Source organism: Mustela lutreola, chromosome 7 (genome assembly GCF_030435805.1).
Source record: "Mustela lutreola isolate mMusLut2 chromosome 7, mMusLut2.pri, whole genome shotgun sequence".
In the NCBI taxonomy this organism is placed as follows: domain Eukaryota; kingdom Metazoa; phylum Chordata; class Mammalia; order Carnivora; family Mustelidae; genus Mustela; species Mustela lutreola.
In genome coordinates, this window is record NC_081296.1 from 76,643,687 (window position 1) to 76,670,789 (window position 27,103).

The following is a 27,103-nucleotide window of genomic DNA, read 5'->3' on the forward strand; positions in this document are numbered from 1 at the left end:
TTCCTTTTTCCTTGCTTTATTGCACTATCTGGGACCTCTGGTATTGTGTGAAGTAAGAGTGATGAGTATGGATGCCCTTGTCTTTTTCCTGATCTTAGGAAGAGATCAGTTAGTTTTTTGTCACTAAGGATGAAGTTGGCTGTAGGTATTTTTACAGAGGCCCTTTTTCAGATTGAGGACTTTTCTTTCTACTTTTTGTTTGATGTGAATTTTTATTAAGAATGGGTTTAAATTTTATCAAATTCCCTTTCTGCATCTGCTGAGACGATACGATCCTTTTCTTTCTTAAATAGTTAATGTTCTGTGTTACATTCGCTAAACAATTCAGATCATGGACTCTATTCTGGCAGTGAAACTCCTCCCAGCTCTGTTTAATATTTCTGAAGCTGTTTTTAAGCTTAGGTATAATGGATCCAAAGTAGCCTTGACTCTTGGGCTAATTTAGCCTCACTACTGAGACAAGACTTTTCCAAGGACTTTACCCAGCGTCTCATCATTTTCTGAGATCTCTCTGCTTTGCCTGATAGGAATGAAGCCCTTTCCCTGGACAGGCATGAGAGTTGTATAGTGAACTTCCTGTTTGTCCCTGCCCTGCCTTGTAGAGTTTCACCCTGCAGGTCATGGCTCAGCCAAAGACCCAATGACAGCTGTTTGAAGTTCCTCAGAGCTCTGTCTGCACAACCTCCTCCTTCTGTCTCATGAATCCTAGCCACCTCCACCTCCCCAGAATCCAGCTTTTGTCACCTCACCTCAGTGAAATTGTGGGGCTCTATCTGGGTACTCTATCTGGTACCCTCTGTGGCTGTCTGGAAACTAGCTGCCAGCATGACCAGGGCAGTCGGATTATACTCCTAGTTTCTTCCTTTCTGCCAGGGATCAGAGTGCTGTGCGATCCGTAATCCATGCTGAGAGGGGCCACTGCCTAGATTCTTACCCACGTCTAGCCGAGAGGGAGCGGTCCACAATTTTTGGAGTTAGGGCTCCCCAGGGATGGGGCAGACCGTCCACTCACACGATCACCATCCGTCTTAATGCTTGTGCTAGAACAACTTTACCCATTTTGCTCTTTTTTTTTTTTTAAAGATTTTATTTATTTATTTCACAGATCACAAGTAGGCAGAGAGGCAGGCAGAGAGAGAGGAGAAAGCAGGCTCTCTGCAGAGCAGAGAGCCCGATGCGGGGCTCGATCCCAGGACCCTGGGATCATGACCTGAGCTGAAGGCAGAGGCTTTAACCCACTGAGCCATCCAGATGCCCCCATTTTGCTCATTTGATGAAAAGCATTTTGCACTGGAATGTCACAGAAGAGCACACAGAATCAGATCTCTGCTGCTCACTTAGTGGCCTCAGAGATGATGCGAGCCTGAGCTCCAGCTTCCCTATAACAAGAGTCAGGATGACTAAGCAGCCTTCTACTCCAGGATGTTTTGAGGAAGAAACCAACAACGCAGGGGACAACACCCACCCTTCTGGACGCCACACACACCCCTCTGTGTGAGCCTTCCTTTCCACAGGCAAACGGGCTCAGGACTTACCTTCCTTCCACTCTTGCTGTGCTTGCCCCTTTTTTGGTGCATTCCCTGTTGGTCCAGCCAAAGGTCCCTAAGATAATCAGAAGAGCCACCTGGAAATACCAGTCTTTAATGAGTTTATATCATGCTGCCATCCAAAAATGGCCACGGAGTCTTAGGTATTTGGTTGTTGAAGCTCCTTCACCCTAAAAGTGCAACTTGTGATATGATATTACAAAGTGGGGTACCACAATTTCTTTACTACAGGCTAAGAAATCATTTCCTCCTTCAGGACTGCCTGGAGCCACAGGAACTCCAGGGGAGAAGGGAGACCCTGGTGAGCTGGGCTTGACTGGAAATGAGGGCCCAGCAGGGCCAAAGGGTGACAAAGGAGACAAAGGGGATGTGTCCAATGATGTGCTCCCCACAGGTAAGCGGCCGGGCCCAGAAATTGGCCTAGTTTTTAGGACAAACGCTGCTTGGGTCTTCTCTCCTTATCTGCTTTATGTGCCCATCTGCTTTGCAGCATGTTTTAGAATTCGGTGCTTTCAAAAAGGAGAAAACTGTGCATGCTATCCCAACCTTGGTGAGACAAAATCTGAGATCTAAGCAGAAGTAGTTTAGATAATCCAGTCCAAACATCATGGTTAGATTGAATGAGGATGAAGGGAGCTTTCTTTTTCTAAATATCTATTAAGTCTAGCACAATCCAGAACAAGACGAGTAAGCAAGCAATTTAAGATACGTCAGAGGACAACTGACAGAAAGCTCAGGCATTTTCTTCACAGTCCAGGTAGGTACATCTTCAGATCTTTATCTAAACATTTTGATGTAGAATTGGAGCAGACTTGGTTGCTGATCTCCTTTTTCTGGTTTCCAACCCAGGCTCAGAGCACACAGTTGGCACCTGGCAGGGGTAGGGGGTGTAGAGACCCAGCAAACCACAGAAAGACATGGTGGAAAGAGTAGGTGACAGCTGATGGTCATGGACAAGGAAGAGGCAGAAGAATTTTACAAGCACATTACTTCAGAGACCACTTCTATCCTAAAAATATAACTATCCTTATGTATTCAATAAATATTTTTGAGTGTCAAAGAACACCATTTATGAATTAACAACTTTGCTAGTAGCTGGGAATATGAAGATGAAAGTGAGACAGGGCATCTGTCCCAAAGAAGCTGGGATGATAGATGGTCAAAAACAATGACCCTGAAGCAGTTGCCCATCTAGCTTCTCAAAATGTGTTGAGCACCTACTGTTTGCCTGGTACTGTGCTAAGACCAAAACTCAAATTATGTTTAGCATGATTTGTTTCTTAAACGGGGAGGTTGCTGTACAAAATACACAAAATTTAAGAAGTGCTTTGACAGGATCAAATATAGGTGAATATAACTCGAAAACACGAGACCATGTTATACTTCAGTTATTATAGGAATTTATACATCCCAACTGCTATACTCCCCTATGCCCCTTAACAAGTGAGGGGTGTTGACAAACCATTCAGAAAAAGCTACGTCCCTGTGTGTACCCCAATTCCAGAGAGCAGCCAGAGCTGAGTGTCCCTGGCCAGAGAGCAAACAAGGCATCTGAGGGTGGATCTTGTCTGCCCTGCCTACAGGTCTCTGGCCCTTTCAGAGTGGACTTGGACTTGCCTGGGATCCTGGCTTGCCCCTAGAGAGCCTAGCAAGCTTATCTAGTCTGGCTGGGAAGAGGTGGCTAATAAGATCTGAGATCACCAGTCAGCTCAGGATGGGAGGGTAGAACCAAAGAGCTAAATGGCCCAGCCTCGTGGCATCCTTGTGAATGGTCCAGACAATAGCACCTGCAATAGGCTGTACCCATGCGCAATGGCCATCTAAAGTCAGAGCACTCACAACAGTGACCTCAGTGTCTTCTCACGGGGCAAGACAGGGAGGATGAGACTCAGTATGGAAATGAAGAAACGGGCTCAGAGTGTTAAGCTGTCTGCCCCAGGTCACAGGCGCGGCAGGCTCGCCTGATTTCTTCTACCACGGAGCAGTGCTTTTCACACCTGGCGGCGTATGAGGAGACTCTCAAAAATACCTGTTGTCATTTAACCTAACTGTTTTGGGTGGGGTCCCAGCATTAGAATTGTATTAAATCTCCTTAGGGGACTCTAATAAGCTGTCAGGGTTGAGATCCTCCAACAAGGCCGGTGAAACGAGTGCCAGCTTTGTCTTTGTCCCGAGACACACCTAAGGTTCAGTTCCATCCTGTTCCCAGTTGTGACCTTGGGCAAAGCACTGAACTTCCCCAAGACTCAGTCACAAAGGGGCTACTAATACCATCTCACAAATGATTGGAAAGAACAATGGAGAGGAGATTTATAAAGTTCTTAGCACAGTTCCTGGCACAGAGGTGGAACTCAGCGTCTTCTACGGCTGCTTCCTCAACTTTGCATGGACAAGTTCTACAATGCAGTTATATCCGGGAAGGGGACACTTGGCCATCCTCCCTGGGGCTGCTTATTCTCCTTTCCCCTGGGAGAAACCCATCTCTATTTATGGCTCTTGAATCAAACTCTCTCCCCGCCCCACTTCTCTCTCCAGGTGCTAAAGGCGACCAAGGCCCACCTGGACCCCCTGGACCCCAGGGCCCTCCAGGTCCCCCAGGACCACCTGGAAGCAGAAGATCTAAAGGCCCTCGGCAGCCAAACATGTTCAATGGCCAGTGTGCAGGTCACTAGCCCCTGCCCCAGGGAACCCAACTTTTTGGCTAATAATCCCAAACACTCAGGCTTCCCCTAGACTCTGCAACCGGATTTCTTAAACAGAGGCTTTGCCTAAAGCAAGAGCTCCCTTGTGCACCAGGCTGGTGGGCTGCTTTGGTGCTCTGCCCTTGGGGTGAGAACTTTTAGCGGGTTTAGAATTGGGCCCCCCAAAACCTCCCCTGCTCACCCTCCCCTCGTTTATCCCCAGACTATTCTTCTTCCTTGCCAAACCCATCATCCCTCTCCCCCAAAACAGTCTCAGAGGCTAAGCCATTCGCTCTGGGAGCGTGAAGGGCTTGGCTTATGTTGGGGAGACGAGGAGGGGTTTCAGCCTGGTTCCCCCACCTTGGTTCTTCAGTTCTGTCCTCTCCGCCGCTCCGCTTTGCATGCTGACCACGGTGCTAAGTGCTTAGTTCACTAGAGGCTCACAGCAATGACATGATACGCCAGTCGGTACTGCCACCAACTTAGAGATCCCAAACTGAAATGCCCAGGAGCTGTGTAGCTTGCCCAAGATCACTCGATAAGTGACAGAGCTGAGACTCACATCTGCTGGGCTCTAAAGCTCTGCTCTGAGAGCTTCTTCCTTTCAGAGCTGGAAAGTCACACTTTGGGATTAAGCCAACCAAGGGCAAAGGGCGCCTGATCTCTGGAAGGCCAAGAGGACTTGCCCATGGGTCAGTCGGTTCCAGAGGTGGCCACGGGACTGAAAGCTAATTACAAATGAAGGGCCATGTTAATGAAAAATACTTCCAAGGTGAGGCTAGAACTTCCCCCTCCAAGAGGCCTTCACTGCCGTTCAGCATCACCCTCTCCGGGAGCATCAATTCTTTGTTCAGCTGCCCTTGGAGAATGAGCTGAGCAGGAACCTTCGTCTGGGAGAAGGGGGCTTTTGACCTGAGCATTTGCCACAGGCTGTGTCAGCCAGGACAGGGGTGCAGGGAGAAGCAGCCGCCCCTGCCTCGCCTGCCTACTGAGAGGCTGGTCAGCAGGGCCTAAGCCACAGTGTGAAACTGCTTAAATGAGAGGCCGTGGTCTTCCACTCTGCCTCCTAGAAATGAGTCCTCGGTTGCCAGGCATCGTGCATCTGAACTTGGCCTTCTCTCCTCCTCCAATTCCATTTCTTTAAGCCCCCTCCTGCCCCCACAGCTTTAGAACCATGTTAGTACAACATGAATTAATGAGAGCCTTTTCTTCAGACTAAGAACAGGAGGGTCTCTCTGTCCCTTTCCTAGGCAAAACCCACGTTCCTGAACAGAAACTCCAGATGAAACTCAGAGGCAGCAGGAGTCATCACACTGTTCCCAAGACTGCTCTCACCTCAGGGGACAGGAAGATTTCAGGGAAACACAGGCTCATCCTGCTAGAAAGAAGCTTAGAGTACAGGGGGTCCTGCCCTTAATTTTACTGATAAAGAAACCTCTCTAGATTATTCTGTGAGCTTCCGTTGGAACAATGGAGGTGCCCCTAGCACCTAACTAAAAGGCGATTTGAACCCCTCAGAATTGTTCTAGGCAAGTGGGCTGAACTCCAGAAAGCTTTACTTATACCCACCTGCCCCAGATCAGGTCCTTCTCCCCAGCCAGTCCACTCCCTCTGTCTTCATACTGGCCACCTTCCTCCCTTTTGTCCTGCTTCTGCCAGCCTGGGACACCTCTTCACCAAAGGTCTGAATTAAGCCCATCTGTTAAGGGAACAATTACAACCCAGGTAGGAAGGCTTCTAGCTCAGGTATGGCCTCAAACCAGCTGTGAATCAGGCACCTGTTGAGGACCCATGTCCCGTAGACCTTCAAGCCAACAGGGGTAGGAAATGGTGGAGGAGAGCTCAAACATCTCCGGGGTCCTTCTCCCTCTGTGGCTCCTCCCTTTGGCTGTCCAGGAAGACAAGGTAAAGGCAGCCACCACTATCATGAGGCCCTGTCAGTTTCCCTGAAAGTGTAAATCCTTCCAGGAAAATGCAATCTGTGATAGTGATACCACCAGGCCAGAGCAGCCAAGAAGCATCAGTACAGCTCTCCGCTCCCCCAACCCCAGAGTGCTGAGGGCTTGAATAGGCCACTTTTCCCCTTTGACTGACACCCTCTTGGGAGTGCATTTTTTTTAGCAACTGTGATGATGGATAGTTGTTGGGAACTCCCCCAGCAGAGGGTGGGGATGCCAGGGGCAGGTGGTGGGGAATTGGAAGTATTTGACTTGTTGCTTAAAAGCAAGCAACTAAAAAACTCGGTGCACTTATTGTAAGGGATGCTTGTAGGGCTAGAGCCTGGGGCGAAGTGGGGAGAGCACCAGTAATACAGTTACATGACTCTCGCTGTGCCACCTGCATTTGCTCTGACAATTGTCATTGTTGTTGTAGGTGAGACATGTGCCACACCGAACGATGGTACGTTGGTTGGAAAGGCTGATGAGAAGGCCGGGGATCACCATTCTCCACCAGCAGGTACATGAAGCAGAGCATCTTGTTCTGAAATTCAGAAGTTGGATGCCTTCAAGTCACGATGAGTGATTTTTCTTTCTCTCCCTTTGGTAGAATCTGTGATCGCTTCCATCGGGAGTCCAACACAAGTACTGAAAGTTAGAGAGACATTTGGGACGTGGATAAGAGAGTCTGCAAACAAGAGTGATGAGAGGATCTGGGTGACCGAACATTTCTCAGGTAACTTCCCTTGGTGAGGAGGCCGATCTGTGTGGGGCTTGTGCCTTTCATCGGGTTCATTCTATGTCTGTGTATCTCAACCCCGTCCTGATTAGGGTCACAACAGAGGATCTTTGTTTTCCAAAGCACAAGTGAGTGGGTGGCACACTTGTCTCAGTTGAGCCCACTGGGGACAAGCCTTGCAGGTCAGGTCCCAGGGTGCTCCCAATGTCACTTATTCAGTTTTAGGCGAAATATCTAGAAAGAAACAAATAACCGTATGATGACAGCCTTATCAAGCCCAAAACCATAATGTGGAAGAAATGTTAGAGACAAATTCTTGCACGCTGTCTTTCTTTAAGGAGAGCACTCGTGGGCATCTTTCTGAGAGCTCTGCTGGACAGCCCAGGGGAGAGGGTGAGGTACCCTCTTGCCTCCAAGCATGACCCCAGTTGTGCAGCCCTGGAGGGACAGCTCAGCGACCACCATCAGCAGTTGCAGTAGCCTCGTTCCAGAAAGGGTCTGGCCATCCTCACTGATCAGAGCGATGGCTGAGACACGACTTCATTTCCTCAGGGCTCGGTGACAGCCCAGGTTACCAGCTGGGAAGGACTCTGTGGCTCAGAAGGAAGGAGGAACACTCAGCAGGGGCAGGAGCCGGCAGAGGGGATTACACAAGGGCCAAGATTTCGTTGTTGCCGGTCCAGGCCTCTGAGGGTCTGATAAAAGACTTTATAAATAGTCTAGAGGGGTCCTGGAGGAGCAAAGCCAACTCTGTGGCTTCTACCATGGAAGGACGGTTCAGGAAACAAGACAAGAGAATTGGCCTTGAGTCTGAGACTGGGAGTCTGAGTCTGGGACTCCAACCTGGACATGGACCCTTGCTAGACACCTCATTCTCAACTTACGTCCTTTTAACGTCCTCCCCCTACTCCCTCCCATGCCTTTCCCTGGCTTCTCCCATGCAGGCATCAGGGTGAAGGAATTCAAAGACCAACCATCACTGCTGAACGGCAGTTACGCACTCGTGCAGCTGCCGTATTATTTCCATGGCTGCGGGCATGCCGTTCACAACAACTCTCTCTACTACCACAAAGGAGGTTCCAACACCATAGTGAGGTGAGTCACCCGGGCCACAGCTGCCCTGCTCACGCACCCCAGATAGCACCTGTGCGGTGTCTCACTGATCCGGGAGCTACTTAGGCGTAGGGAGTGTGGTTCCCTCATCTTTCTGTCCCCAGAGCTTCCACACACGGGTCAGTCAGGGTTTGCTAACTGAATGAACCATAGGACACAGTGAGGGAGCCCCATGACCCAGCCCCAGCCTGGGATCTGCCATATTGCTAGTGGAGACATCAAGAGTAAGGTCAGAGCCAGAGAGAAGTAGATCTGGAGTGATAAGAGCTGTAGCTCTCTTAGCCCTGGAAAAAAGAGGCAGGCAGAACCTAGCACTCCCCTTTCAGGAAGGCGTCACACCTCGAAGTCGGTTGTATTCTGAAAAACTTGTGCTGTGAGAATTTCATGTCATAGCTCAGATCATTGAAGACTAAAGACTGAACACAGTGCAAAGTCAGGGAATCTTTGTGTTCAGATTGAGCTGTCGTCCTGATGGAGCCCTGGCCAGGCCCCCTCTCCTCCTCTTTGCTCTCCTAAGGGGAAGGGAGATGGCTACCTGGGTAGACTGCGCCATGGTCTCTTGGTTCCCCCAAAAGAATTGCTAAAATTCTGTCTTTGTGGCTTAAGAAGACATCAAGTTCTGGTCTTTAGAGGCAGAAGCAGGTCACCTTGGACAAATCGAGAAAGCAGGGAACTCAGTCAGGTTCCATCTTTGCCTACTGACTCCATGGCCTTGGACAAGACTCCACCTCCTGGAGTCTGCAGGTCCTCAGTAAAAATGAGAAGATGGACCAGAACCTCTGCAGCCGTCCAGCGGCAGCCCTATCTGAAATAATCCCAGTATTATGAAAGCCATGGTCCGAGTCATTCAAAACAAGAGATAAGGACCTGCGGGAAAACTGGGTCCCACTTCTCTCACCCTCATAACCCCCCTTCCCCGGCCCGCCGCCCATGAGGCCCAGCTGCAACAACCTTGCTGGCATTGGAGTGTTGGTTAGGCTGGGGGCGGGACACCTGTGAGCTATGGCTGGAAGCATTCTACTCCCCTTGGCCTCTCACTCCCTTCCCCCACCCACCATTTCAACAGCTCCTTGGTCACTTCTTTCACATAGTCTTGTGCTAACAGAAAAAGGCAACCAAACCCCTCCTGTTTAGAAGCCAGGACTCCCCAGACACACTCCTTTTGGTGCCCTTTCTCCCATGTAATCCTACAGCTTCTTATTGCCCACCCCCCAGGCTGTGTTTCCATAGGAACAAGCATGGTGGGGGAGCTCCGGAGTGAATGAGCCCCAGAAAGAGGATCGGCCACTCCAAGAAAGAGTGGTTTCTAATGAAACTTGGCCCGAGTGATGCGCTGCTTAGGTCTGTCCTGCAGCCCTGCCCTCCCCCAGCCACAGGGGAACTAGACCCTGTTTCTCCTGTGAGAGACAAGTCCCTTCAAGAAACGCACCACCAGGCACCAATACCAGAGCAATGGCAGTCCTGAACTCCAGGCATTCGGAAGACAGAGAAGACCGTGAGCTCAGCCAGGCAAGCAGGCTCTTCTCAAGCCCTCACTTGCCTCTGGCTTCTTTTCGCACTTACTTCAGGGGCTCCTAATTGGCTTCCGGCTTGCGAGGCTTCTGCACACAGTCCCACCGTCCCCATTTCTTCTGCTGCTCAATGGCACCCTCTTGTGTTCTTCTTTTCTTTTAGCCCAATGTTCCCGAATTCTCGTTCCTGGAGTTAGGGTTCTTCTGTATCACCGTCAACGTTTCTGATCAGGTCTGGGTGTGGAGTCTGCCAAATCAGCCTCCAGGAGCCGAGGGCGGGCGACTCCCTGCTGTAGCTCGTTATCCCATCGCTTTCCTGATGAGAAAACTGCCTTCACGGCAGTGACTTGGCTCCATCTCTTCCCAGCTGACGACCTCCTGCTTCATTTAGACTGTTGTGACATGTTTATTTTTAAAAAACTCCAGCAGAGGTAGAGGAAAACCCCCCAAACTTGCAGTTAGAAAACTTAAATTCAAACTCTGGCTACTTACCGATGTTCCCGGGTCAGTCACTTCTCCTTTCTCATTTGTAAAATGAAAAGACTGGACTAGTTCATTTTTTAAGGCCTCCGATTGGCAAACATCCGAGAATTGGGAGAGTAAGGAATGTCCCTGGGTCACGTGGCTTGCTGGTGGACACTCAGACGGTGTCACCATCCTTGACATGATTGACCCACAGAGGACTGCGTAGAATGGGCACAACCGGTAGAATGGGCATGACCGGGAACTTAGAAATTCAGCGTCCCAGGCTCCACCCCGTTGAATAGAGGATAGCCACAAACAAAGCCACCACTGTCCTCAAAAATGCTGACTCATATCTGCCCTTTTATACATTTCAGATTTGATTTTGGCAAAGAAACATCCCAAACTCTGAAGCTTGAAAATGCCCTGTATTTTGATCGAAAATACCTTTTTGCAAATTCCAAGACTTACTTCAATTTAGCTGTGGATGAAAAGGGCCTTTGGATTATCTACGCTTCAAGTGTGGATGGCTCGAGCATTCTCGTCGCCCAGTTGGATGAGAGGACATTCTCTGTGGGGCAACACATCAATACCACGTACCCCAAAACCAAGGCCGGCAATGCCTTCATTGCCCAAGGGATCCTTTATGTTACAGACACCAAAGACATGAGGGTAACATTTGCTTTTGATTTGTTAGGAGGGAAACAGATCAATGCTAACTTTGATTTAAGAACTTCCCAGTCTGTTCTTGCCATGTTATCATATAATATGAGAGACCAGCATTTATATTCGTGGGAAGATGGCCATTTAATGCTTTATCCCGTGCGGTTTTTGTCATCTACATTAAACCAGTGAAGAGAGGCATCCTGTTCCCCTCAGTAACTTTCAGATGTTCTCTGGCATCATTTATAGCCCAACATAAATCTTGTCTGTAGGGTAACCAGGTACTTAGCTGTCATAATCTCATGACATGAGTGTTGATATGGTCAGGGAACCCCCTTTAAGTTCAGATGCCTTAGGGGGAAATAGCAAAGACAAAGTAAAAAAAAAAAGCTGAGATTTGGTGATTTCTCCACAGACTAGCTGGCCAAGTTACCCCTCTCTCGTTAGGCCTTGTTTTCCCGACGGGTAATAGGCAAGGCCTGGCGCAGCTGATTGGCAAGAATTCCTCCACCTGTAGGAAACTCCATGATTCTCGCCATTGCTGCCCTCCCAACGGTTATACATTTGGTTTTGGATTTCGGGTATTTAGCCGCGTGCTGAGCAAATTTACCTCCGAGTTTCTAAGCCCAATGACTTGAGCGGAGAATTCCTGAGTACTGACTTGTTTTCAGTGCCTCGGGGGAGCCTCTTGGACCCTTTCAGGCTGCGGAGGAACCAGATTGCCTGTAATTCATTACCTTTCTCTGCCTCTGCACCTGCCACCCCAGCACCACAATGATCAGTATCCTCAGCTCCCGCTGGTCCCTCCAGGATTAGCAAAAAGCCAGGCACAGGCTACACGCTTGGGTTTGCTAATAAAACAGAAATAGGCCCTTCTAGGCTTCCATCCATCTCTGAGCATGCTGATTTGCAGGTGTGGATAAACGTCGACTCCTCAGGTCGTCCTGGCTTCCACAGCAATGCCTCTGCTCTCGGAGAACTAAATATTGTGTAAGTAGGCATGAACCTGGCTAGAGCCATGGGACGACACCCTTGGCAGTTCTCCAGAGAGGCCCGGTATGTGGCTATTATCTAGAACGTGGACAGACCGACTACGGCCCTGAGGCCAAGCGTGCCCACTGCCGGTCTCTGTAAGTTGTGCTGGAATGCAGTCACATGCATTTGCTTATGTAGACTAGTTTGTGACTATTTCAGCAGAACTAAGTTGTTGCAAAAGAAGTTGAGGAGGGGCCCGCAAAGCCTAAAACACCCGCTGGCCCTTTACAGCAAAAATTTGCCAATCCCCGATCTAGGATATAAAGCGAGCCTGTTGGAAGGTTAATTCACCAGGGGCTGTTATGTTTTGTTTCGTTTCACATTAAGAAGGAATAAGTTATATGGTTTGAGTGTTTGGTAGAGGCGAACGGTGGGAACAGCATAAAATTAAGTGGCCCTCCCCAAAAGCAGTTTGTAAACTGTTCTTTCCCTAATAATAATCTCCTTGGGTGCCCTGGGGGAAAATCCGGCATAACTTGCACCTGAATGCCCTTAAGCATGTATTTTCTGCCAAATCCGTTCTTCAAACATTCTGCAGCCTGGGTTCCAGGCAGGGCTGGTAAGAGGAGAGAGGAATCTGGAAAGTTACTGGGGGTCCCAAGGCCAGGAAGGGGACTTAGGGATTTTCACCACTTTGTCTTTGTTGAACTCATGTGTGTGGGGGAGAAGAGCTATATGCTCAAGGGTTTTTCCCCTGTGACTTCCAATTCACATTTGGGAGGCCCGGAGTTGTGGCTTTATACCATATTAATAAAAGCATTTTGAAACCTAAGGGCTATAGAGATTTGAATATTTAAATCCCCCTAACCCTGAAAACACTTGGGCAGCTACTGGAGATGTTTGATATTGTCATATTCTCAAAATAGCCGGTGTTTGAAACTTTTTCTCCCCTTTTCTATTGGATTGGTTGTGTCATGTCCGCATAGCTTTGAAAAAAAATACTCTGCAGATTTATGTTTAAGATTTATGTTTATGCATCCAATGAATACTAGTCTTCTTCATTTAAATACATGTGTTGCTGTTTCTGGACACAGGGGACCTCAATATGAATACAGATCCATAGTAAAAGTGGTATTGGTAATAGTAATATATACAGTGCTAATTGTATATATGGTAGCAACCTAAAAAGGTTAATGAATGAGCACATATTTCTTTTAGAACAAATTTTTTAGAAACCTCAATCTTGATATCTGAGCTATCCTGTTCCCTTAATTGTGGGGACAGAATCCTATACTTATGGCTAGAAAAGCTCATTTGGGATTTTTTTTTTTTCTATGACAGAGTAGTACCAGGACAACAGAGTCTGACCGAGGTATAATGGGGAATGCTATAATATGCTTGAAAGTTTGTCTTTCAAAGAGAGACTTTATAAGATTTGAAAAACTTAGAAAATTAAGATTTTACTCATTCTTGCCAGCAAGCGCTACTTTATTTAAAAAAAAAATGGTTTGGGCTCACTGTTAGAACATAAAATCTAATGTTTTGAAACCAAGATATCACTTTAGAAGTTCACGCTGTCACTTATAATCAAAGTTGTTTTAAAGCAGTTTCCAAATATCTGTACTTCTGATGTCAGAATCAGCGCTGATAATGCTCTAATTCTTCTTTAATCTGAAGTAGATAGCTTTTCCCTGGAAAATAAATAACTCCATCCTCCCAATCTCGGCTGTAGGCCAGACCCTATTTCAAAACATTTTCTCTCAACCGATAATGTGTCCTGTTTGAAGCTCTGCAGGCAGCGGGAGTATCTGTGTATCACTAAGCACAGGTGTTAGGAGAGAGAAACAGTTCTGGGGTGAAAGTTTTAAAATGAGGTGTTCTGGTCTTCACACACACCCCCCACAGCCTTTTTACCTTCAAGGTTGCAAAGTGAAGGATCAAATGAAACCCTATGATCCTTGAGAGTCAGGAGTCCTTTTCCACGTGCAAGAGGACATGTGGGCCGTGACTATCTGATGTCAAACCCTCTGAAGAAGCACGTGATGGGACTTCTCAGTTTTCAGCCCACTGCCGTAACCTGGTGGGTACGCTATTGGGGGGAAAAAAAAAAAAAGCTGTGGTTTCCAGATCTGGACCATTCTGAGCAACAAGTGAATCATGGTAAATGGCTCTTCTTTGGTTGTCATTTATTTAATGTTAGTCCATAAAATAATCACTGCTGGATACAATCACATGTTGAAACAAGTGTATTCTTATATTTATCTCTCATTAATTCCCATATCACATCTAAAAGGAAAAAGTAACCACCAAAAACAATCTGGAAGAGGGACACTGGTTGGTCCTGGTGAAACTCTTGCAATTTGCTAACTCCTTCCGAAAACTGAAAGGTCATGGACTGTGTGTTTTCTATAGGGAATCATGAAAGCAGTGTAAAACCATAATGTAAAACTAGTCACTAGAACCAGAAGCAGATAAATGCAGTGGAAATCTGCTACTTTATTGGCATAGGCAAAGCCACTTGAAAAGGACATCACCTCTTGGCCTAAAAATAAAAAAGGACAGATTTAAAAAAAACCAAACTGACTGTGTGTGAATTGGAGCAGATATCTTCACCCCTCAGCGCCTCTGGTTCATCTGTGAAATGTATAACAGTGTTCCCACTTCCTTGAATTCTTCTATGTGAAATGAGAAATGCTATGAAAATTGTACAATTCTTAAGAAATTACTGTTGTTCCTTTCATAATTCATCCCTGCGGAGAATCCGAGTGACCCTGTGGTTCTCACACCCTGAGTCAGGGGCTGCAGAGATGGGTCAGGATCACGGCATCCTGGTTTCTGCCTACTGGCCTGTTCGATTAGGTAGTTAACGCTCCATACCAGCGCTAAACAAAAAAGCGTTCTTAGTTCTACAACAAATTTACAGTAAAACTGGCCCACAGAAAAAAAAATACTGCTTGAGACCCTATTGCTGTGACCCATAAAGTTCTTTCTAATCTCTGCTTTCTAACCTCTGTGCTACTGGGTAGGCCATGCATGCACTGATGATAACTTTTGTAAATAAAAGATTACAAAGCAAAAAGAAAGAAAAGCCTATTAAAAAAAATAGTAGTCTTGCCACTTCATTTTTTTTTTTTTTTAATTTAAATTCAAGTTAGTGGGACGCCTGGGTGGCTCAGTTGGTTAAGCAGCTGCCTTCGGCTCAGGTCAGGATCCCGGCGTCCTGGGATCGAGTCCCACATCGGGCTCCTTGCTCCGCAGGGAGTCTGCTTCTCCCTCTGACTCTGCCTTCTACTCTGTCTGCCTGTGCTCGCTCTCGCTCGCTCTCTCTCTGACAAATAAATAAATAAAATCTTTAAAAAAAATAAAAATAAAAAAAAATAAATTCAAGTTAGTTACATAGAATATAGTATTGGTTTCAAGGGTAGAATTTAGTGATTCATGCCTTACATATAACACCCAGTGCTCTTTACATCATGTGCCTTCCTTAATGTCCATCACCCCGTTACCCCATCTACCCCACTACCTCTCCTGCAACCCTGTTTGTTTCCTAGAGTTAAGAGTCTCTTATGGTTTGCCTGCCTCTCTGTTTGTATTTCATTCTATTTTTTCCTTTCCTTCCCCTATGTTCATCTGTTTTGTTTCTTAAATTCCACATATGAATGAATTCATATAATATTTGTCTTTCTCTGACTTAATTTGCTTAACATAATACACTCTAGTTCCATCCATGTCCTTGTAAATGGCAAGATTTCATTCTTTCTGATGGGTGGAATATTCCATTGTATGTATATATCACATCTCCATTCATCAATTGATGGACATTTGGGCTGTTTCCCATAGTTGGGCTATTGTGGACATTGCTGCTATAAACACTGGGGTGCATGTGCCCCTTTGAGTCAGTATATTTTTTATCCTTTGGCTAAATATTTAGAAGTGCAATTACTGGGTCGTACGGTAGCTTTATTTCCAACTTTTTGAGGAACCCTCATGCTGTTTTCCAGAGTGACTGCACCAGCTTGCATTCCCACCAACAATGTAGGAGGGTTCCCCTTTCTCCGCATCCTCGCCGACATCTGTTGTTTCCTGACTTGTTAATTTTAGCCATTCTGCCTGGTTTGAGGAGATAATCTCATTGTGGTTTTGATTTGTATTTCCCTGATGATGGGTGAGTTGAGCAGTTTTTCATGTGTCTGTCGTCTTTGGAGAAATGTCTGTTCATGTCTTCTGCCCATTTCTTAACTGGATTACTTTTGGGGTGTTGACTTTGATGAATTCTTTATAGATTTTTGGATACTAGCTCTTGATATATGTCATTTGCAAATACCTTCTCTCATTCCATCACTTGCTTTTTAGTTTTGTTGACTGTTTCCTTTGCCATCCAAAAGTTTATCTCAATGAAGTCCCAACAGTTGATTTTTGCCACTTTTCTCTTGCTTTTGAAGACAAGTCTAGGAAGAAGTTGCTGCACCTGAGGTCAAAGAGGTTGCCACCTGTGTTCTTCTCTAGGAATTTATGGTTTCCTGTCTCACATTTAGGTCTTTCATCCATTTTGAGATTACTTTTGTATGTGGTGTAAGAAAATAGTCCATCTTCATTCTTCATATTGCTGTCCAGTTTTCCCAACACCATTTGGGAAATTGAAGAGAGGTCTCTTTTTCCATTATATGGTGTTCCTGTTTTGTCAAAGATTAGTTGACCACATAATCATGGGTTTACTTCTGGATACCTTATTCTGTTCCCGTTCCATTGACCTATGTGTCTGTTTTTGTGCCAGTACCACCCTGTCTCAATGATTCTATTTTGTAATATGGCTTGAAGTTGGGGATTGTGATGCCTCTTGCTTTGTTCTTCTTTTTCAAGATTAGTTTGGCTATTTGGGTTCTTTCCTGATTCCATACAAATTTTAGGATTGTTCTAGTTTTGTGAAAAGTGCTGGTGTTATTTTGAAAGGGATTGCATTGAATGTGTAGATTGCTTTAAGTAGTATAGATGTTTTAATACTATCTGTGCTCCCAATCCATGAGCATGAACTAGCTCTCCATTTGTTTGTCATCTTCAATTTCTTACATCAGGGTTATATAGTGTTCAGTGTACAGATCTCTAAGCTCCTTGGTTAAGTTTATTCCTAGGTATTTTATTATTTTTAGCGTAGTTGTAAGTGGGATTATTTTCTTGATTTCTATTTCTGCTATTTCATTATTAGTATATAGAAATGCAACAGATTTCTGTATATTGATTTTGTATCCTATGACCTTACTGAATTCATGTATCCGTTCCATTGGTTTTTTGGTAAAGTCTTTAGGGTTTTCTACCTATAGGATCATGTCATCTGAGAAGAGTGGATATTCTATTTTCTCCTTGCTGACTTGGATACCTTTTATTTCTTTTTGCTGTCTGACTGCTGTGACTAGAATTTCCAGTATTATGTTGAATAAAAGTAGTGAGAGTGCACATCTTTGTCTTCTTCCCAATCTTAGGGGAAAGGCTTTCAGATTTTTACCATTGAGTATGTTAGCTCTGGGTTTTTTATATATAACCTTTACTATATTCCCTCTAAACCTATTTTGTTGAAGATTTTCATCCTGAGTGGATGCTATACATTGTCAAATACTTTTTTTTGCATATACTGAAATGATCACATGGTTTTTATCCATGTGAGGTATCACATTGATTGATTTATGAATATTAAGCCCACTTTGCTTTCCAGGAATAAATCCCAATAGATCATGGTGAATGATTTTTTTAATGTATTGTTGGATTTAGTTTGTCAATATTTTCTTGAGGATTTTTGGATTTATGTTCTTCAGTGATACTGGCCTGTGGTTCTCTTTATTTGTAGTGTCCTTATCTGGTTTTGGCATCAGGATAGTGCTGGCCTTACAGAATGAATTTGGAAGCTTTCCTTCCTCTTATATTTTTTGAAATAGTTTGAGAATATGTATTAAGTTTTTAAAAAATATTTGGTAGAATTCACCTGTGAAGACATCTGGTCCTGGATTTTTATTTTGGAATTTTTTGATTACTGATTCAACTTCATTATTGGTAATTTGTTCAAATTTTCTATTTCTTCCTGCTTCAGTTTTGGTGGATTAGATGTTTCTATGAATTTATCCATTTCTTCTAGGTTATCCAATTTGTTGGCATATAATTGCTCATAATATTCTCTTGTAGTCATTTTTATTTCTGTGGTATTGGCTGTTATTTCACCGCCATTTATGATTTTGTTCAAGTTTTCTTCATCCTTTCATCCCTTGGTCCTTTTGTCCCTTGGTCCTTTCATCCCTTCCTTCTTTCCTCCCTCCCTCCCTCTCTTTCTCTTTCCTTCCTTCTTTCTCTCTCTCTCTCTCTTTCTCTTTCTTACATTCTTTCTTCCTTCCTTCCTCCTTTCCTTTCCCCCTTTCCTCCTTTGCCCCTTTCTCCCTTCCTTGCTTTTCTTTCCTTTTCCTTTCCTCTCCTCTCCTCCCCTCCTCTCTCCTCTTGTTTTTCCTTTCCTTTCCTTTCTCTTCTTTTCCAGCTAAAGATTTAGCTATTTCATTGATCCTTTCAAAGAACCAGGTCCTGGTTTCATTGATCTATTTTTTTTTAATCACTTATTTATGCTCTAAGCTTCATTATTGTCTTCTTTCTGCTGGCTTTGGGTTTTATTTATTCTACTTTTCCCAGCCCATATAAGTATAAGGTGAGATTGTTTGAGATTTTTCTTGCATTTTGACTTAGGCCTGTATTGCTATAAGCTTCCCTCTCAGAACAGCTTTTGTTACATCCCAAAGATTTTGGACCTTTGTGTTTTCATTTTCATTGGTCTCCATGAATTTTTTATTTCCTCTTGAATTTCTTAGTTGACCCATTCATTGTTTAATAGCCTATTATTTAACCACTAATATTTGATCTTCTTGAATTTGTTGAGACTTGTTTTGTGGCCTACGATGTGATCTATTCTGGAGAATATTCCATGTGCATTTGAAAAGTATGTGTATTCTGCTGTTTTAAGATGGAATGTTCTGAATATGTCTGTTAAGTCCATCCGGTTCCATGTCTCATTCAAAGCCGCTGTTTCCTTATTTTCTGCTTGGATGATCTGTCCATTGATATAAGTTGTGTATTAAAGGCCCCTACTATTATTATATTACTATCAATTTAGTTTCTTTATGTTTATTATTAACTGATTTATGTATTATGTGTTCCCATGTTGGGTGCATAAATATTTACAATTATTATGTCTTCTCCTTGGACTTTCCTCTTTGTTATTCTATAACGCCCTTCTTTGTCTCTTATTCCAGTCTTCATTTTAAAGTCTATTTTGTCTGATAAAAGTATTGTTACTCCAGCTTTCTTTTCACTTTCTTTCTTTTTTTTTTTTTTTTTTTGACATTTTATTTATTTCTTTGGCAGAGACAGATCACAAGTAGGCAGAGAGGCTGGCAGAGAGAGAGGAGGAAGCAGGCTTCCTGCTGAGCAGAGAGCCCGATGCGGGGCTCGATCCCAGGACCCTGAGATCATGACCTGAGCCGAAGGCAGAGGCTTTAAACCACTGAGCCACCCAGGCACCCTTCTTTTCACTTTCATTTGTACAATAAGTGTTTCTCCATCCCCTCACTTTAAAAAAAATTAACATATAATGTATTATTTGCTTCAAGGGAACAGGTCTGTGAATCATCAGTCTTACACAATTCACAGCACTCACTATAGCACCTGCCCTCCCCAGTGTCCGTAACCCAGCCACCCTAGCCCCTCCCCCCCCCAGCAACCCAAAGTTTGTTTCTTGAGATTAAGAGTTTCTTATGGTTTGTCTCCCTCCTAATCTCATCCTGTTTCATTGTTTCCCTCCCTGCCCCTCCTGACTCCCCACTCTGCCTCTCAAATTCTCACATCAAAGAGATCATATGATAATTGTCTTTCTCTGATTGACTTATTTGCTTGACATAATACCCTCCAGTTCTGTCCATGTCACTGGAAATACCAAAATGTTATTTCTTTTGATGACTACATAGTATTCCAGTGTGTGTGTGTGTGTGTGTGTGTGTGTGTGTGTGTCACATCTTTATCCATTCATTTGTTGATGGACATCTAAGTTCTTTGCATAGTTTGGCTCCTGTGGGCATTGTTGCTATAAACATTCAGGTGCATGTACCCCTTTGGATTACTACATTTGTATCTTTGGGGTAAAAAACCAATAGTGTGATTGCTGGGTCATAGGGTAGCTCTATTTTTGACTTTTTGAGGAACCTCTATACTGTCTTCCAGCATCGCTGCACCAGCTTGCATTCCCACCAACAGTATTGGAGGGTTCCTCTTTCTCCACATCCTCACTAATACCTGTGCTTTCCTGACTGGTTAATTTTAGCCTTTTTGACTCGTGTGAGGTGGTATCTCACTGTGGTTTAGATTTGTATTTCCCTGATGGCGAGTGATGTGGAGCACTTTTTCATGTGTCTGTTGGCCATTTGCATGTCTACTTTGCAGAAATGTCTGCTCTTGTCTTCTGGCCATTTCTTAACTGGATTATTTGTTCCTTGGGTTTTGAGTTTGATAAGTTCTTTATAGATTTGGAATACTAGTCCTTTACCTGATAAGTCATTTGCAAATATCTTCTCCCATTCTGTCAGTTGTCTTTTGGTTTTGCAATTTCCTTTGCTGTGCAGAAGTTTTTTATCTTGATGAAGTCCCAATAGTTCATTTTTGCCCTTGCCTCCCTTGCCTTTGATGATGTTTCTAGGAAGACACTGGGGCAGCTGAGGTCGAACACATTGCTGTCTGTGTTCTCCTCGAGGATTTGGATGGATTCCTGTCTCACATTGGGGTCTTTTATCCATTTTGAGTCTATTTTTGTGTGTGGTGTAAGGAAATGGTCCAGTTTCATTCTTCTGCATGTGGCTGTCCAATTTTCCCAACACCATTTGTTGAAGAGATTGTTGGACATTCTCTCCTGCTTTGTCGAAGGTTTAGTTGACCATAGAGTTGAGGTCCATTTCTGGGCTATCTGTTCTGATCCATTGATCTATGTATCTATTTTTGTGCCAGTACCATATTGTCCTGATGAGTATAGCTTTGAAATAGAGTTTTGTTTTTCTTTTTCAACATTTCCTTGGCAATTCAGGGTCTCTTCTGGTTCCATACAAATTTTAGGATTGTTTGTCCCAGCTCTTTGAAAAATGCTGGTGGAATTTTGATCAGATGGTATTGGACGTATAGATTGCTGTAGGCAGAATAGACATTTTAACCATTTTTATTCTTCTGATCCATGAGCATGGAATGGTCTTCCATATTTTTGTGTCTTCTTCAATTTTTTTCATAAGTGTTCTATAGTTCCTCAAGTACAGATCCTTTACCTCTTTGGTTAGGTTTATTCCCAGGTATCTTATGTATATAGGTATCTTGGTGCTATAGTAAATGGAATCAATTCTCTAATTTCCCTTTCTATATTTTCATTGTTAGTGTATAAGAAGACAACTGATTTCTGAACACTGATTTTGTATCCTGCCACATTACTGAATTGCTGTATGAGTTCTAGTAGGTTGGGGGTAGAGTCTTTTGGGTTTTCCATATAAAGTATTGTGTCATCTGTGAAGAGAGAGAGTTTGACTTCTTCATTGCCAATTTGAATACCTTTTATTTCTTTTTGTTGTCTGATTGCTGTTGCTAGGACTTCTAGTACTATGTTTAACAAGAGTGGTGAGAGTGGGCATCCTTGTTGTGTTCCTGATCTCAAAGGGAAGGCTGTCAGCTTTTCCCCATTGAGGATGATATTCCCTGTGGGATTTTTATAGATAGATATTATGAAGTTGAGGAATGTTCCCTCTGTCCCTATACTTATAATCATTTTAATCAGGAATGGATGTTGTATCTTGTCAAATGCCTTTTCTGCATCAATTGAGAAGATCATGTGGTTTTTCTCTTCCCTTATTGATTTGTTCTATCACATTGATTGATTTGCGAATGTTGAACTATCCCTGCATCCCATGGATAAATCCCATCTGGTCATGGTGGATAATCTTTTTAATGTACTGTTGGATTCTATTAGCTAGGATCTTCTTGAGAATCTTGGCATCCATATTCATCAGGGATATTGGTCTGAAATTCTCCTTTTTGGTGAGGTCTTTGTCTCGTTTGAGGATCAGGGTAATGCTGGCCTCATAAAAAGAGTCTGGAAGTTTCCCTTCTGCTTCAATTTTTTGAAACAGTTTCAGGAGAATAGGTATTATTTCTTCTTTGAATGTTTGGTAGAATTCCCCAGGGAATCTGTCAGGTCCTGGGCTCTTGTTTCTTGGGAGGTTTTTGATCACTGCTTCAATCTCATTACTAGACATTGGTCTATTCAGGCTGTCAATTTGTTCCTGATTCAGTTTTGGAAGTGTATAGATTTCCAGGAATGCATCCCTTTTATCTAGGTTGGTTAATTTATTGGCATATGACTGTTGGTAATAATTCCTAATGATTGTTTCTATTTCCTTGGTGGTAGTCATAATTGCTCCCATTTTATTCCCTTTTCTTCCATTTTCTCTCCCTTTTCATTCATAATTTTATTAATTTAGGTCCTCTTTCTTTCTTTTGGATTAATTTGGCCAATGGTTTATCGATCTTATTGATTCTTGCAAAAAACCAGCTTCTAGTTTCATTGATGTGTTCTACTATATCTCTAGTTTCTATCTCCTTGATCTCTGCTCTAATCTTGATTATTTCCCTTCTTGTGTGTGGGGTTGGCTTAATTTGTTGTTGATTCTCCAGTTCTTTAAGGTGTAAAGAGAGCTGATATATTCTGGGTTTTTAAAATTTTTTTGAGGGAGGCTTGGATGGCTATGTATTTCCCCCTTAGGACCTGTATCCCATAGGTTTTGGACTGAAGTGTCTTCATTCTCATCTGTTACAATGAATTGTTTAAGTTCTTTGATTTCCTGGTTGATCCAAACATTCTTAAGCAAGGTGGTCTTTAGCTTCTAAGTGTTTGAGTTCCTTCCAAACTTTTTCTTGTGGTTGAGTTCCAGTTTCAAAGTATTGTGGTTTGAGAATATGCAGGGAATAATCTCAATCTTTTGGTATCAGTTGAGCCCTGATTTGTGACCCAGTATGTGGTCTATTCTGGAAAAAGTTCCATGTGCATTCAAGAAGAATGAGTATTCTGTTGTTTTAGGGTGGAGTATTCTGTATAAATCTATGAGGTCCATCTGGTCCAATATGTCATTCAATGCTCTTGTTTCTTTATTGATTTTCTGCTTGGATGATCTATTACTGAGAGTGGCATGTTAAGATCCCCTACTATTAATATATTCATATCAGTATGACTCTTTGTCTTGATTAACAGTTGTCTTATGTAGTTGGCTTCTTCCATACTGGGGGCATAAATATTTACAGTTGTTAGATCCTCTTGGTGGATAGACCCTTTAAGAATTATGTAGTGTCCTTCTTTATCTCTGACTACCATCTTTCATTTAAAATCTAATTAATCTGATATGAGAATCATCACCCCAGGTTTCTTTTGAGGTCCATTAGCATGAAAGATGTTGAGTCCTCCTTCCCCCATCAAGGGGCTGGGCTCTGTGGAAACCGGTCTTTCAGGCTTTTGTTCTCTGGAGGTTTTTGTTCTTTGGTGGCTTTTTGTGGCTTTTCAAAGGTTTAGAGGAAAGCAAACTGCACCCAGACCTCTGTCTGCTCCCCTCTTGGTGGTCCAGAACACACAGACTCCTCCTCTGCAAACTCCACTGAGCTGTGCAACCTCCTACAGGCAGTGCACGTCCCCAGGCACCGTCTCAGTGTTGCACAAAAAGCACCTGCTTGTCTCTGCACCTCTGTGCCCCTAAAACCATGAGTGATATTGGTCCAGGCAGCCCGTTTCCAGTGGCTGCCTTTGCTGGGACTGCTGTTTGGGGTCCAGACCATCTGAGAGATCCCAACCAGAGATAGTGTGCTGAGATTTTCAAGCCCGGTCTGGGAGTGTTCAGACTCTAGGCCGGTCCTAGAGACACCCCAGCTAGCGCCCACATGGAGCTCTCTCTCAAGAGGGTAGGGATTGCAGTTCAGGCCCTGACTGCACAGTGCATGTGCAGAGTGCAAAAGGCTGTGGTTCTAAAGAGCAATAGCTGGCGTCCACACCAGACTCACACGCCTGCTGGTGAGGAGTGTGCCTAGCCCAGCGCTGGGTGGAAAGTTGGGGGCTCAAGGACCACAGCCTGGAGGCTTCAGCTTGGAGGCTTCGCAGCACTCTCTCTGGCACAGGTGGTCACTGATGGTGGCCGTCCTGGGTCTGTGGGCTTATGCCCATGCCCACGACTGCCGATTCCTCCAGTTCCCTCTTAAGATCTTTTGCTCTTTTTGAGTGCTCTTAACCAAACTCCAAGTTAATGCTGGTCCCCAATCACAAGGCACTCTCATATTGGGGTATTACTTTCCAATAGGTTGCTTCTGGTGGCTCCCTCCCCTTCTGTTTACCCTCCGGTATCAGTCCAATCATACCCAGTATGCTTTACCTCTTCACTGGAGTCTTCTGTCCCCCGTAAAGATCCAGAAGTGTATAATCCTACATCTCAGGCTGATTTCATGGGTGTTCAGTGTTCTCATAGATGATTAGCTCACTTTAGGGAACTGTTTCAACTTTAGGTTGAAACAGCGTCTCCTACTTCTCTGCCATCTTGCCCACCTCCTGTCCTTTTTTTATTAATGTGTTGTATCACATTGATTGATTTGTGGATGTTGAACCAAACTTGCTGCCCAGGAATAAATCCCACTTGGTCGTGGTGAATAAACTTTTAATGTACTGTTGGATCCTATTGACTAGTATTTTGCTGAGAATTTTTGCATCCACATAATTCTCCTTTTTGGTGGGGTCTTTGGTTTTGGGATCAAGGTAATGCTGGCCTCATAAAATGAGTTTGGCAGTTTTACTTCCAGTTCTATTTTTTGGAACAGTTTCAGGAGAATAGGTATTAAATCTTTAAATGTTTGGTAGAATTCCCCTGGGAAGCCATCTGGTCCTGGGCTCTTGTTTGTTGGGAGATTTTTGATGACTACTTTAATCTCCTTGCTGGCTATGGGTCTGATCAGGTTTTCTATTTCTTCCTGGTTCAGTTTTGGTAGTTTATATGTCTCTAGGAATGCATCCATTTCTTCCAGATTGTCTAATTTGTTGGCATATAGTTGCTCATAATATGTTCTTATGTTTGAATTTCTTTGGTGTTTGTTGTGATCTCCTCTTTCATTCATTATTTTAATTTGGGTCCTTTCTCTTTTCTTTTTGATAAGTCTGGCCAGGGGTTTATCAGTCTTATTAATTCTTTCAAAGAACAAGCTCCTAGTTTCTTTGATTTGTTCTACTGTTCTTTTGGCTTCTATTTCATTGATTTCTGCTCTGATCTTTATTATTTCTCTTCTCCTGCTGGGTTTAGGCTTTCTTTGCTGTTCTTTCTCTAGTTCCTTTAGGTGCAGGGTTAGGTTGTATACTTGAGATCTTTCATGTTTCTTGACAGAGACTTGTATTGCTATATACTTACATCTTAGGACCACCTTTGCTGCATCCCAAAGGTTTTGAACAGTTGTGTTTTCATTTTCATTTGTTTCCGTGAATTTTTTTTTTTTTAAGATTTTATTTATTTGTCAGAGACACAGCAAGAGAGGGAACACAAGCAAGGGGAATGGGAGAGGGAGAAGCAGGCTTCCTGCTGAGCATGCAGCCCAATGTGGGGCATGATCCCAGAACCCTGGGATCATGACCTGTGCCAAAAGCAGATGCTTAATGATTGAGCCACACAGGGGGCCCTGTTTCCATGAATTTTTTTTTAGTTCTTTAATTTTCTGGCTGACCCATTTATTTAGTAGGATCCTCTTTAGCCTCCATATATTTGAGTTCTTTCCAACTTTCCTCTTTTGATTAAGTTCTGGTTTCAAAGTATTATGGTCTAAAAATAAGCAGGGAATGATCCCAATCTTTTGGTCTTGACTGAGACCTGATTTGTGACCCAGGATGTGATCTATTCTGGAGAATGTTCCATGTGCATTAGAGAAGAATGTGTATTCTGTTGCTTTGGGATGGAATGTTCTGAATATATCTGTGAAGTCCATCTGGTCCAGTGTGTCCTTATTTCCTTGTTGATCTTTTGCTTAGATGATCTGTCCATTTCAGCGAGTGGATTGTTAATGTTCCTTACTATTATTGTAGTATTGCTGATGTGTTTCTTTGATTTTGTTATTAATTGATCTATATAATTGGCTGCTGCCATGTTAGGGGCACAGATATTTAAAACTGATAGATCTTCTTGTTGGACCCTATAAGTATGATATAGTGCCCTTCCTCATCTCTTATTATAGTCTTTGGCTTAAAATCTAATTTGTCTGATATAAAGGTTGCCACTCCCGCTTTCTTTAGTTGTCCATTAGCATGGTAAATGGTCCTCCCACCCCACTTTAAATCTGAGGTGTCTATGGGACTAAAATAAGTCTCATATTGATGGTCTTGGCTTTTTATACAATCTTATACCCTCTATCTTTTGATTGGGATATTTAACCCATATACATTCAGGATAACTATTGAAAGGTATGAATTTATTGCCATTGCATTGCTTGTAAGTGACTGATACTGCATATTGTCTCTGTTGTCTATGTTACCTTTGGGCCCTCTCTTTCCTTAGAGGATCGCTTTCAATATTTTTTGTAGGACTGGTTTGAAGATTAGAAGTTCTTTTAATTTCTGTTTGTTCTAGAAGCTTTTTATTTCTTCTTCTATTTTCAGTGACAGCCTAGCTAGATGAAGTATTCTTGACTGCATATTTTTCTCATTTATTACCCTCCTTTCAGCACTTTGAATATACCATGCAATTCCCTTCTGGCCTGCAAAGTTTCTGTTGCAAAACTGCCTCCTAGCCGTAAGGGTTTTCCTTTGTATGGACCTGTCTTCTTTTCTCTTGATGCTTTTAGTATTTTTTTTTTTTTTTGTCATTACTTTTTGCCACTTTAATTACTATGTGTAATATGGCGAGGCACTCCTGAGCTGATTTTGTATGGGGTTGGGCAATCTATTTGCTTCCTAGATCTGGATAACTGTTTCCTTACTCAGAGTAGCGAAGTTTCCAGCTACTATTTCTTTAATTGATCTTCTATCCCCTTTTCTCTCTCTTCTTCTGGCATCACTATAATGTGAATTTTATTATATTTAGTGGAGTCACTGAGTTCCTTGTCTTTTCTTGTTTTGCATAATTCTTTTATCTCCCATTTGCTTAGCTTGATTAATTTCCATTACTCTGTCTTCCAGGTTATGAATCCATTTCTCTATTTCATCTAGCCTGCTATTTATTCCATCAAGTGTATTTTTAATTTCATATTGTGTTTTTTGTCTCTGATTGGTTCTTTTTTTATCTCTTTGTTAAGGGTCTCAGTGATGTCCTCCAGTATTTTTCTCAAGACCAGGGAGTATTTTTATGATCATTACTTTAAATTCTTTTTCAGGCAATATTTACTTGTATCTGTTACACTTAGGTCTCTTTCTATGGTT

The 27,103-nt window shown here is 43.4% G+C and overlaps 1 protein-coding gene across 2 annotated transcripts in view; it reads left to right on the top strand.

Moving 5' to 3' along the window:
- Positions 1 to 12,460, top strand: part of GLDN (gliomedin) — a 70,029-nt gene extending 57,569 nt beyond the window's left edge. For both annotated transcript variants that reach the window (XM_059181548.1, XM_059181547.1), the window contains 6 exons: positions 1,804 to 1,941; positions 4,083 to 4,211; positions 6,602 to 6,685; positions 6,776 to 6,901; positions 7,849 to 7,999; positions 10,368 to 12,460. In XM_059181548.1, the coding sequence (XP_059037531.1) occupies positions 1,804 to 1,941; positions 4,083 to 4,211; positions 6,602 to 6,685; positions 6,776 to 6,901; positions 7,849 to 7,999; positions 10,368 to 10,845 (1,106 nt within the window). In that variant the 3' untranslated portion in view covers positions 10,846 to 12,460. The remainder of the gene's footprint in view (positions 1 to 1,803; positions 1,942 to 4,082; positions 4,212 to 6,601; positions 6,686 to 6,775; positions 6,902 to 7,848; positions 8,000 to 10,367) is intronic.
- The last annotated feature ends 14,643 nt before the right edge of the window (positions 12,461 to 27,103 follow it).